The sequence below is a fragment of the Hypanus sabinus genome, chromosome 2 (assembly GCF_030144855.1).
Source record: "Hypanus sabinus isolate sHypSab1 chromosome 2, sHypSab1.hap1, whole genome shotgun sequence".
Classification (NCBI taxonomy): Eukaryota; Metazoa; Chordata; class Chondrichthyes; order Myliobatiformes; family Dasyatidae; genus Hypanus; species Hypanus sabinus.
In genome coordinates this window covers 110,827,513-110,841,232 of record NC_082707.1, presented here as the reverse complement: position 1 = coordinate 110,841,232, position 13,720 = coordinate 110,827,513, and the positions used below count along the sequence as shown (strand labels likewise).

General features: G+C 47.4%; 1 protein-coding gene across 1 annotated transcript in view; it reads left to right on the top strand.

Moving 5' to 3' along the window:
- Positions 1–817: 817 nt before the first annotated feature.
- The window catches only part of dnal1 (dynein, axonemal, light chain 1), an 83,947-nt gene continuing 71,044 nt past the window's right edge, over positions 818–13,720 (top strand). Inside the window, exons 1-2 of the mRNA XM_059951957.1 lie at positions 818–851; positions 937–975. Of these exons, the coding sequence (XP_059807940.1) occupies positions 849–851; positions 937–975 (42 nt within the window). The 5' untranslated portion in view covers positions 818–848. The remainder of the gene's footprint in view (positions 852–936; positions 976–13,720) is intronic.

Below are 13,720 nucleotides of genomic sequence, written 5' to 3'. Positions count from 1 at the left end.
GTGTATACTGAGGAACTTGAAGCTACTCACCCTCTCAACTGCAGTCCCATTAATGTCAATAGGGGTGAGCCTATCTCCCATTTCTCCTGTATTCTACGATACATTAAGGGAGTTTGTTTTCTTCACACCACCATGTCCGGGTGTTGACTTTTCCTCTGTAGGCTGTCCCATCATTGCTGGAAATAAGGCCTATCAACATCCTGTCATCTGCAAATTTAATCAGAAGAGCTATGCCTGGCAGGTAACACACCCCTGATGTATGGGAATAGAGGAGAGGGCTCAAGACACAGCCTTGAGGGCTCCTGTGTTGAGAGTCAGAGGGGTATAGGTGAGGGAGCCCATCCTTATCACCTGTCGGCGATCCGACAGGAAGTCCAGGATCCAGCTGCACAAGGCCCGGTGCAGACCGAGGTCTCTGAGCTTCTTGTCGAGCCTGGGGGTAATTATGGTGTTGAATGTTGAACTGTAGTCCAAGAATAGCATTCTCACATAAGCATCCGTGGGAAGGTGACATGCAGACAGTTCTTTGCCCAGATGTGTTCTCGTTTGTGTGATGATGTTCCAGGGACTCCTTCGAACGGCTGGGGTACCTATAAATAGGACGTTCAGAACCCTGGAAGGGCCTGTACCAGGTTATTGTTTGTGGAACAAATAGGAAATTGGCTATGCCTTTGTTGCTGCTCCTGAGCATCAATTTAGTGGACGAAGAGCGCTGCAATCCGGTCTTCTTCAAGCGGTACTGGTTTGAATAGGCCCGACATCGGGCTTCAAGGCACTCGGCCCCGCCCCCTGGAGCCGCGCATGCGCGGAGCATCCGTGTGCCTAGCAACGGCAGCGGAGCGCGGAGGATGGTGAGTGACTGCCATTTCGCTCTCTGCGCCGGTCCTGTCCGTCGGCCCACTCTTTCGTAATGTCCTCTTTACTCTTCTTTTCCAGGCGAAAGCGACCACCATTAAAGAGGCTCTGACCAAATGGGTAAGTAACAGACGGATTCCTGCTCCTCCCGCCACCAGTTACTGATCTTCCTTCCACCCCAACCACACGACCGGCATCATCGTCGACCACCCGCACTCCCCTAACCGTGCCTGCCTTCCGTACCCATCACCTCTCTCCTCCCGTCCCTGACCATCGCCCCACCACTTGAGGTCCATCCCTGTCTCCCAATGCACACGTCACTCATGACCCCCCACCGACAGACTGCCATCTCCCTACATTCACTTCTCGCCCCACTGCTCTTATTTTATCCCCTCCCCCATGGATTCCCATACCTCCATTCATCATAATATCTGCTTCTGTGATCCTGTTCCTCACCCTGTGAACTCCAATGCACCTCATCCCGCTCTCTCTTTCCAGCATCTAATTCCTTTGCCTTCGGAGTCCAACAACTCATCTACCTCTCACCTGTTGACCCCTCAATCTGTCCCTCACCTTTTGACCCCACTAACCCCTGTCCTTTGTCCCATGGAGCCCAAAACCTCATCCTCTTCTGTTTCTCTGCTCCAGCACTCTGTTTCAACACCATATCCCTCAACTCAACTACCCTACCATCCCTTGTTGACCCCTGCACACCCTGCCCCTCAGCCCATGGACCCCAACAACTCCTGTCGCTAATCTCATCTATCCCTGTGCCCCCTGTCTCTTGTGCAGTCTACTCGAATGCCCCCATCCATTATCTAGTTAACCACAGCATCCTCTACCCAATGCCCTAGCCCAGAGCTCTTTGATTGGTACATCTTTCCTCACTCTTTTTGTTCTAGTCCCTAAATCTGTTAATGAATGAGGTTAGGTTTCTGGAATTGTTGCCACTATAAAATGTTGTGGATAGGCTTTCAATGCGTCGTGCTTCTGTCTTCACCATGAAACTCACAGTGTCATGGGAGCAGCACAGGTTGAATGGACTAATCAATGTTCTGAAATGGTGTGAGTTGGAGCAAATAATCCTAAAGAGGAAATGGAATGCAACACATAATCATCTAAATACCTGTTCCTGTCTATTTTGTTTTAAAACATTGCTGCCCTCAAAAGTATTTTGTGTTAAAACATTGCTGCCCTCAAAAGTAAAAGATACACACTTTTAAGCAAAGTCCAGATCACTGAGTGCTTCTTCAAAAGCTAGTTGTTTATATCTGCCACTCTGAGCCTCAGCTTTAATCCCTCCCAAGTTAGGAAGCTGGACACATTTCCAGACTGTTCCTTCTCCGAAACCACTGTCCTTTTGCTGGGAAATGCATTAGGCTCAGATGCACATACCTGACTTTAATGAGTGAAATCTGAGAAGATAATTCAATTAAACTTGTAGCCCAATATGAAATGGTAGCTGTTGTCAAAAATTAACCTTGTTCACTAGTACTGTATCCTGAGTTTATAAATACAGCTCCCATGCCCATCTATACTGGGCACAAATTTTGTATTTACATGACAGATTTGTGTACTATAAGCATTGCATACCACTTGTGCCTACCAGTGTTTTACCCATGTGATGGACCTGTGGTACCCAGTAAACCTGAGCATTCCTCCCCATCTACTGGCTTTCTCTGGGCACATCACTGTTAAATTTTACCAGAACTGGGATTGAGAATTGCAAGGTAGGAAATTAGCATTTTGGATACTTTTGGATTCATTTTTATGTTTGCTGGCAGTCTTTACTCAATTTTCTTTTTCCATCTTTTTATTATTAATAACAACAAATTAAAATTGGTACATAGATATTGGGATTACAAACATACATATTTCAACTAACTATAAAAGATTACAAGAACAATGATTACAGTATAAATGAGTATTCCCACATCGTAAACAATATACAGATAGACAAGGTAAACCTAGGTGTATCATAATATAGAATAAAAAGAAAAAGGAAAAAAGAAAAAAAAATCATTATGCAGAAAAAATAATCTGAAAGTCTAATAACTAATAGAAGAAAAAAAAACAAAAAAGAGTAAAAAAAGGGCTGTTTATAATATCTCACAAAAATACAAAATCACCAGTGTCGTCAACTCCGATCCTCTTGACATATATGAAATCAAAACTGGAAAATCAAATAGGCCTGGAACAGGGTATTTACTCAATTTTCATCTAAATTAAATGTTCCTTCAATCTTCCTTATTCTAAAGAAAATAATCCCAGACTAAATGGCCTCTTCAGGTAACCATGATTTTCCAGGACTGGCAGGATCCTTGCACATCTCCTCTGTATTCTAGTGCTGTCATATTTGTTTTGTGCTGTGGTGGCAAGAACTGTGTGCAGTGCTCTGACTATAGCCTGTCTCCTTTTTATGCAGTTATAACATAAACCTACTGAATTCAGCCAATATCTCAAATGCCTTTTTAACAATGTTATCTTCTGGTCCCGTACCTTCAAGAATTAATGAGCATTGAAGATTAACCTTATTTTCACATGTTCATTGAAACATACTGTGAACTGCATTGTTAGTGTCAAACAATAAAGATTTATTTTGTATTCTGCTGCCATCTTTGCCACCCAAGCATGTTACCTTGCATTTCTCTGGAATGGATTCCATCTGTCATTTTTTTGTATCCTTTTAATCAAGCCAGTGATAACTTTCTAAGGTGTAAAACTTTCTTCGAAGTCAACTTTATAGTCCTATTCACTATATGTATGCATACGTGCAATGAAAAACACATGACAACATTAGATAAGCAGCATTCATAAGAAAAACATAAGTTAAACATGTACACAACTTTTTAAAATCTGTTTTTTTTCTTGTAGAAGTTAATTTTGGTGCAAAGTAATCAGACTGGTCATAGTGGTGCCAAACTCTAGTTTGAGAACCAGATGCTGGAAGAGAAATAGCTATAGTCAAATGTGGTGGTGTGAGACTTCAGGCTTCTGGAGACCACTGTGCATATTTTAGTATAAACATCTTAATTTTTGCCAATTATGTAAATATAGATATGTTTCCAAGATCAAATACAGATATACTTTTAGGTAATGGGGGTGTGGGTTGAATTCTGCAATCCCACTGCGTTTTTATTTCTTGTATTTATAATGATAGAGGAGGACATTCAGCTTATCAGATCAATGTCAGCTCCCAGGGAGTAAGCCTATTTCCCCTTCCTTGTTTCTATATATCCCTGTATCTTATTCTTGTTCATAAATGTCCATCAAATCCCATTGAGATTTTGATAGGAGGAGGCTGAGTAGAGAAGGGGAAATTAATGAGCTGAGTAGAGAAGGGTGAGGTTGGGTAAATCATTAAAGCTTTACTATTTAATGAGTTAGTTGAGATGTCAAGTTAAGGTAGTGGTGAGCTCCTGCAGAATGTGGGAGATTGGGGAAGCTTCTAGCATCCTGACGACTACACCTGTGGGGAGTGCGCCCAGGTACAGATCCTGACTGACTACATTAAGGAACTGCAACTGAATTTGGACATAGTTCATTCAGGATACTGAATGTGTCATAGACTAATATGGTCACACCTGGGGTGCAGGCTGTAGATAATTGGGTGACCGCCTGGAGAGTCAAGGGGAAGAGACAGACAGTGTAGGATCCCCCTCCCCAGTGGTCATTCCCATCAATAACAAGTATATTCCTTTGGATACTGCTGTGGGTTGGGTGAATAATATTGACAGGCCATCCATTGTGTGAAAGGTTTGGACAGAGTGGAATTTGTGAATGATGACCAAGGAAGCTTCCTTATCCAGTATACCGAAGGAACTTCTAGAGAGTACAATGCTGGGATGACTCCTGGAGAATGTGGTAGGACAAGTGGTGGATGTGTGTGTCAGCAAGCACCTTGGGTCCTGTGACCATAATTCTATTAGTTTTAAAATAGTTATGAAGGAGGATATGGCCAGTTTACAGGTAAAGATTTTGAACTGAGGAGGAGCAGATTTTGGTGCCTTAAGTGAATCTTATAGAGGTTGATTGAGCAAGCTTATTTTCAGGGAAAGGAGTGTCTGCCAAGTGGGCAAACTCTAAGAGTGTGATTTCAAGTGTTGAGGGCCTGCAAGTTCCTGGAAATGTGAATGGCAAAGCTGATAGGTTTTTGGAACCCCGATTATTGAGAGAGATTGAGACTCTGGCTAAGAATAATTGGAAGGCATACATGACCCATAAACAATTGGGATCTAGTGAATCCTTTGATGACTTGTAGGAGTGCACTTCAGAGAAAAATTCAGAGGATATGAGATATATCGGGCAGGCAAGCTGAAGCTGTCTGTGTGGGACCAAAGAAAATAGTTGATATTGTGGCGGCTCATTTCCTAGCGTATGCGAACCGACTCACAATTAGATAGCCTACGGGGGTTTGCGAGCACAGAGCTTTGGAGCCTCTTCGCCATGGGGGGCCGGTTGACAGAGGCTTAAAAGTGAGGCTGAAGTTTTCGAATAAAGTTTTTCCTTCGACTGCAGTTACCGACTCCGTGTCGTAATTTTAGCGCTGCTTGTAGCACACCGCTACAATTGGTGACCCCGACGGTCCAAACGATTTTTGGACCAGAAATGACCGACGCCGCCTCTGTTCATGCGGTTTCGTTGAAACTGCCGGGTTTCTGGACACAGCGCCCGGACCTATGGTTCCAGCAAGCCGAAGCCCAATTCCACGTTCGCCGGATCACCTCAGAAGACACCCGCTACTACTATGTGGTGAGCTCCCTCGACCAGGACACAGCGGCCCAGGTCGCGGAGTTCGTACAGTCGCCCCCGGCAGACGGCAAGTACACGGAATTCAAAGCCCTGCTCCTCAGGACTTTCGGACTCTCACGGCGCAAGCGGGCTGCCCGTTTACTGCACCTGGATGGCTTGGGCGACAGACCTCCATCGGCTTTAATGAATGAGATGTTGTCTCTCGCCGAGGGACACACAGGCCTCATGTTTGAGCAGGCATTCCTGGAGCAGCTGCCCGAGGACATACGCCTGCTGCTGTCCGACGCGGATTTCAGTGACCCCCGGAAGGTGGCAGCCCGGGCGGACTTGCTGTGGAACGCCAAAAAGGTGAGCGGGGCGTCCATCGCACAGATCTCCCAGCCACGCTCCCGGCAGCAAACCAGTCCAGGCCTGGCCGCAGAGCCCACTAACCCCCGGCCCAATGACCACTGGTGCTTCTACCACCAGCGGTGGGGCGCAGAAGCCCGCCGTTGCCGCCCGCCCTGCAAGTTCCCGGGAAACGCCAGGGCCAGCCGCCGCTGATGGCTACGGTGGCTGGCCATCGGGATAGCCTCCTGTATGTGTGGGATAGAAGGTCGGGACGCCGGTTTTTGGTCGATACTGGGGCTGAGATCAGCGTTTTACCTCCGACAAGTTACGACACCCGCAGCAGGGCACCGGGTCCCCCCCTGAGGGCCGTGAATGGCAGCACAGTAAGGACCTATGGCACCCGTCAGGTGCAGCTACTGTTCGGCCCCAGCCAGTTCACGTGGGACTTCACACTGGCCGCCGTAGCCCAACCGCTTCTGGGTGCGGATTTTTTGCGAGCTCACAGCCTGCTGGTTGACCTGCCCAGGAAGAGACTGGTACACGCCGAGACCTTTCAGACGTTCTCCCTGGGCGCGGCCCAGTTGCCAGCCCCTCACCTCGGCTCCATCACGCTGTCCGACAACGACTTCACCAGGGTCCTGGCGGAGTTCCCATCGGTTCTGGCACCGCAGTTCACAGCAGCCATGCCCAGGCACGGCATACAGCACCACATCCCGACACAGGGACCACCCCTCCATGCCCGTGCTCGGCGGCTTCCCCCGGACAAGCTCCGACTGGCGAAGGAGGAGTTCCAGAGAATGGAGGAATTGGGGATCATCCGGCGGTCCGACAGCCCCTGGGCTTCCCCCCTGCACATGGTGCCCAAAGCGACGGGGGGCTGGAGACCGTGCGGCGACTACCGCAGGCTGAACGAGGCTACCACACCGGACCGCTACCCTGTGCCGCACATTCAGGACTTTGCGGCAAACCTGCACGGCGCCCGGATCTTCTCCAAGGTCGACCTTGTCCGAGGGTACCATCAAATCCCGATGCATCCTGACGACGTCCCCAAGACGGCTCTCATCAACCCGTTTGGCCTCTTCGAGTTCCTCCGCATGCCGTTCGGCCTGAAGAATGCCGCACAGACGTTCCAGCGGTTAATGGACGCGGTGGGACGGGACCTGGACTTCGCGTTCATCTATTTGGATGACATCCTCATAGCCAGCGGCAGTCGTCAGGAGCATCTGTCCCACCTCCGTCAACTCTGCGCCCGACTGAGTGAGTACGGTCTTACAATCAACCCTGCCAAATGCCAGTTCGGACTTGATACCATTGACTTCCTGGGCCACAGGATTACTAAAGACGGGGCAACCCCTCTGCCCGCTAAGGTAGATGCGGTCCGCCACTTCCCCCGACCCACCACGATCAAAGGCCTTCAGGAATTCGTAGGTATGGTCAATTTCTACCGCCGCTTCCTCCCTTCAGCTGCCCGGATCATGCGCCCCCTGTTCGCCCTGATGTCGGGTCCGAGCAAGGACATTACCTGGGACGAGGAGTCCGCCGCCGCTTTCGTTCAAACGAAGGAAGCTTTGGCTGACGCCGCAATGCTAGTACATCCCAGAATGGACACCCCTACCGCCCTCACAGTGGACGCATCAAACACGGCAGTCGGTGGGGTGCTGGAGCAGCTCATCGCAGGTCGCTGGCAACCCCTGGCGTTTTTCAGCAAACACCTGCGGCCACCCGAGCTCAAGTACAGTGCTTTTGACCGGGAACTGTTGGCGCCCTACCTGGCAATCCGGCATTTCAGGTACTTCCTAGAAGGTCGGCCCTTCACCGCGTTCACGGACCACAAACCGCTTACCTTTGCGTTTACGAAAGCATCCGACCCCTGGTCATCCCGCCAGCAACGCCACCTGTCCTACATCTCTGAATACACAACGGATGTCCGGCACGTCTCGGGTAAGGACAATGTCGTGGCGGATGCGCTCTCTCGCCCTACCGTTCATGCCCTTTCCCAAGGGGTAGACTTTGAGGCACTGGCAGAGGCACAGCAGGTAGATGAGGAGATTCCGAGTTACAGGACTGCAGTCTCTGGTTTGCAGCTCCAGGACCTCCCCGTGGGCCCAGGTGAGAGGACCCTACTCTGTGACGTCGCCACCAGCCAGCCCCGTCCGGTCGTCCCCGCAGCCTGGCGGCGACGTGTTTTCGACTCCATTCATAACTTGGCGCATCCCTCCATCCGGACAACTGTCCGGATGGTTTCCAGCAGGTTCGTTTGGCACGGACTCCGCAAACAGGTCAGTGAATGGGCCAGGACGTGCATGCACTGCCAGACGGCCAAGGTTCAGCGGCACACCAAAGCCCCACCGCAGCAGTTCCATCCCGCCCACCGGCGTTTCGACCACATTCATGTGGATATCGTGGGCCCCCTGCCAGTGTCGCGCGGAGCGCGTTACCTCCTGACTATCGTGGACCGGTTCACAAGATGGCCAGAGGCGGTCCCGCTCACCGACACCACCTCCGAATCTTGCGCCCGAGCCCTGATCGCCACCTGGATATCCCGCTTTGGTGTACCAGCCCACATTACCTCCGACAGAGGCGCCCAGTTCACCTCCAGCCTGTGGTCAGCTATGGCCAGCCTTTTGGGGACTCAGCTGCACCACACCACTGCCTACCACCCACAGTCGAACGGGCTAGTGGAGCGTTTCCACCGTCACCTGAAGTCGGCCCTCATGGCCCGCCTGCGAGGAGCCAACTGGGCGGACGAGCTTCCCTGGGTCCTTCTCGGCATCCGCACAGCGCCCAAGGACGACCTGCACGCCTCGTCGGCCGAGTTGGTATACGGCGCGCCCCTGGCCGTCCCCGGGGAGTTCCTACCAGCCCCGAGGGGGCAAGAGGAAGAACCCGCTGCAGTCCTGGGCAGACTTCGCGAGAAGCTCGGTAACCTGGCCCCCATACCCACTTCACAGCATGGGCGGCACCTACGGAACTGTAAGTTTGTGTTTGTACGAAGGGGCGGGCATCGGCCACCGCTGCAGCGGCCATACGAGGGGCCGTTTACGGTGCTCCGGAACAACGGGTCCACGTTCGTGCTGGACGTTGGGGGGAAGGAGGAGGTTTTCACGGTGGACCGCCTCAAGCCGGCCCATGTGGACCTGGCGCAACCGGCCGAGTTTCCGGCGCCTCGGCGCAGAGGCCGACCTCCCAAGCAGGTTCTGGCCCAGGCTGTGGACATTGGGGGGTGTATCGCCGGTTCTGGGGGGGGGTTATGTGGCGGCTCATTTCCTAGCGTATGCGAACCGACTCACAATTAGATAGCCTACGGGGGTTTGCGAGCACAGAGCTTTGGAGCCTCTTCGCCATGGGGGGCCGGTTGACAGAGGCTTAAAAGTGAGGCTGAAGTTTTCGAATAAAGTTTTTCCTTCGACTACAGTTACTGACTCCGTGTCGTAATTTTAGCGCTGCTTGTAGCACACCGCTACAATATTTTTAATGAATGTTTCTCTTCAGTATTTACTGTGGAGAAAACTAGTTAGAGAAATGAGTGGTGTTGTCTTGGACCATATAGAAATTAGCAGGGAGGAGGTACTGGAGGCCTGAATGTGCATGGAAGTGGATAAGTCTCTAGAGATGACCTAGTGTATTTTTGGACTTGCAATTGTGGGCAGGTGGAGTACCAGAGGACTGGAGATTATAAAGGGTAGCAGAGTGAACTAGGAAGCCACAGGCCAGAGAGTCATGACATCAATAGTGGGTAAATTTCTGATGACAGTGTGTGAGAGGGGACAGTCAGCATGGCTTTGTGTGTGAGAAATTGTGTCTATAAATCTTTTGGAATTCTTTGAAGAAGGAACCAGAGAGCAAGTAAAGGTAGAACAGTGGATATTGTCTGTAAGGACTTTAGAAAGTCTTTTGAGAAGGTCCCTCATGGAAGTCTAATCTGGAAGGTTAGATTGTATGAGATCCAGGGAGGGATAGTGGATTTGATTCATAATTGGCTTAGTGGTAGGAAGCAGAGGGTAATGGTTGAGAGTTGTTTGTCAGACTGGAGGTCTGTATTTTGTGGCGTGGTACAGAGGTTGGAGCTGGGACCTTTGTTTCTAATTTATATAAATGATTTTGATGTGAGTGTACAAGGTACAGTTAGTAAGTTGTAAATGTAAAGTACCAGTCATGTAAAAAGTAAAGTAATTAGACCACATAGAAGGTTATGAAAAATTACAGCAGATTTCAGACAGCTGGGTATGAGATCTGTTGGTTGGCAAATGGCTTTCAATCCAGATAAGCGTGAGGTATTGCATTTTGAGAGATTAGTCCAGGGTACGACTTATTCAGTGAATTGCAGGACCCTGAGTTATGTTATGGCACAGAAAGACTTCATCAGTTAGGGCGCTGATTATAGGAGTTGGGAAGTTATGTTGCAATTTAGTAAGATGTTGGTAAGGCCCTACGTAGAGTATTATGTCCAGTTTTATACAGTTTCTATAAATATGTTATTGGAAGGATGTCATTAAATCAGAACGAGTTTATTAGCTTGTTCCCTGATGTAGAGGCTTGAGTTAAAAGGGTAGATTGTGTAGACTGGGATTTTATTCCCTGAAACATAGGAGAGGTGCTATAACAAGAGGGTACAGATTTAATGCCGAATCCAGTTAATTAATTAATTCCTGCCCACCAGCTGCATCGCCTAGCGACCCACCTATTTAACCCTAGCCATATCACAGGACAAGTTACAATGACCAATTAATCTACTGACCAGTACGTCTTTGGAATCTGGGAGGAAACCAGAGCACCTGAAGGAAACAAATGCCTCATGGGAAGGACATACAAACTTCTTCCAGATGACATCAGAACTGAAATCTGCCCTGAGATGTACTAATGTTGCGCTAACTGGTACGCTACTGTCGCACCCTCTTTAATGTTATTAAGTTCACTGATGACACAACGTTATCAGCAACAATGATGAAACACCATACAGGGAGGAGGTAGAGCAACTAGTGGACAGGTGTAAACACAACACCTGAGTGTCAAGGTGGACAAGACTAAAAACATGATTGTGAATTTCATGAAGGTATTGGCTGACCACTCCCTCTTGTGGAGAATGTGCATATTACTGACAGCTCACCTGGTCCCTCAATACTACTACTTTAGCCAAGAGAGCACAGTGGCATTTCCACTTCATGAGGATACTGAGGCAAGCAAATCCCCATCCCCTCCATTCTCTCCACATTTTATCAGAGCACCATCAAGAGAATTCTTATCAGCTGCATTACAGCTTGGTATGCAAATTGCAATGCATCAGATTGTAAGACCCTGCCATGCATAGTGAGGACTGCTGAAAACATCATTGGGGTCTATCTCTTCCTTCCCCCACCACCCCATTCAGGATATACTGTATATCAGAAATGCTGCATATGCAGTGTCTCCAGCATTGTCAAAAACACTTTTCATCTTTCCCACAATCTCCTAAACCTCCTGCCAGCAAGCAGAAGGTATCGCAGCATAAGAACCAGAACTGCCAGGCTGTGTAACAGCTTCTTCCCCCAGGCTGGTAGATTTCTTAATACCCTGCTGCTTCCCAGCACATGTGTACACCCCATCTGAATGCCTCCCCCTCCCCAACTCCCTCACTCCCCTACTCACAGATGCACACTCATCCTGCACTTTTCATCTTTTATTGCTGATTTTGATGTATTGAAACTGCTTGTTTTATTATCATAAATAATATTTTAAATTAGTGTAGCATACTGGTTAGCACAACGCTTTACAGTACAAACAACCCGGGTTGAATTCCCACTGCCGCCTCTAAGCGGTTTGTGTGTTCTCCCCATGACCATGTGAGTTTCCTCTGGATGGTCCGGTTTCCTCCCACAGTCCAAAAGTGTACCAGTTGGTAGGTTAATTGGTTGTTGTAACTTGTCCCGTGATTAGGCTAGCATTAAATTGGGGGAATTGCTGGGCGGCGTGGTTTAAAGGGCCGGATTGGCCTACTCCGAGCTGTATCTCAATTAAAAAAAAATAATAGTGCCAGTAACATTACACTGTCTTATATCAGCATGCACTTCATCAACCTGCCTATCTTTATGCAATGCCACTTGGACTTGTGCTAATATTATTTTGTGACTGCGTCTGCTGGATTGTAACTATATGTGCTGTATGTCACTATACATGTACTGTGCTGAGGGAATTTGAGCAGCTAGGGACTAAATTAAAAACCAGGACCAAAAAGGTGGTAATCCCTGGCTTACTACATGCAAATTAGAGTTCAATGCGTGACTCAAGAATTGGTGTGGGAGAAGTGGATTTAATTTGTGAGAGATTGGTACCTGTATTGGGGAAGGAGGGAGCTGTAACAATGGGACAGGCTCCACCTGAACTGTGATGGGATCTGGCTCCTAGCGAATCACATAACTAAGGCTGTGGATAGGGCTTTAAACTAAATTGTGGGGAGGTAGGTTCAACAGATTGGGGAAGTATGGATAATGATAAAGTAAAAGCAAAAGACAAAAAGAGAAAAGTAAGAGTGGTGAAGAAAAGTCAAGTGCAAAAGAGTAAAAGATTACACGATTTTGAAAGCACAGTGAGTATAAGGGCAATTTATTTGAATGCCCATAGTATTCAAAAGAAGGTCAGTGAACTTGTGACACAAATCAGTACAAATGGGTATGATTTAGTGGCCATTACAGAGACGTGGTTGCAGGGTGGAGAGGATTGAGAATATCAAGTAATATAGAAGGATAGGCAGGAAGGTAAGGGAGGTGCATAGCGCTCTTAATTAAAGATGAGATCAGGGCAATAGAGACGATATAAGATCTAAAGAGCAAAATGTCGAATCCATTTGGGTAGAGATTAGGAATAGTAAAGGGAAAAAATTCACTGGTGGGAGTTGTCTGTTGGCCACTGAATAATGACATGGCATAGGAATAAACAGAGAAATATCTGAGGCGTGTAAGAATGGAACAGCAGTTATCATGGGGGACTTCAACTTGCACGTAGATTGGGTGAATCAAGTTGGTTGAGGCAGTCTTGAAGAAGACTTCATTGTGATGTCTTTCTTTTTTTTTAACTTTTTTTATTAAGTTTTCAGATGATTACAGAAAGAAAAAAATAATAATACCCTTCCCCTCTCCCCTTAGCCCCTCCCCCTAACATCCCTATAGAAAAAAAAAGGAGGAAAGAAAGAAAGAGTGCCTGGATATTGGAAGATCCCCACATGCTCCACGGGGTTCATAATAACTTTAATATATATATTTATTTCTTTCCCCAAATAACCAATTATTTTATCTTCAGAGCACCTATATATTTATTCCTGTCTTTTGTAAATAAGGGCGCCAAATTTTCAAAAATGTTTCATATTTATCTCTTAAATTATAAGTAATTTTTTCAAGTGGAATACAGCTGGAAATTTCATTCTTCCAACGGTCTATACTTAAGTATGCATCCGATTTCCAAGTAACTGCAATAGCCTTTTTGGCTACTGCCAATGCAATTTTTATGAATTCTTTCTGATATTTATTCAGTTTGGATTTCGGTTTTATCCCTTCAATATCGCCTAGTAAAGATAATGTTGGATTATGTGGAAGTTGTGTTCCAATAATTTGTTCCAATAAAACTCTTAAATTTGTCCAAAAAGGTTGAATTTTAGAACAAGACCAAGTAGAATGTAAAAAAGTACCAATTTCTTGGTTACATCGGAAACACTGATGAGATAAATTTGGATTTAATTTATTTATTTTTGTGGCGTAATATATAATTGATGTAAAAAATTATATTGCACTAATCTTAACCAGACATTTATTGT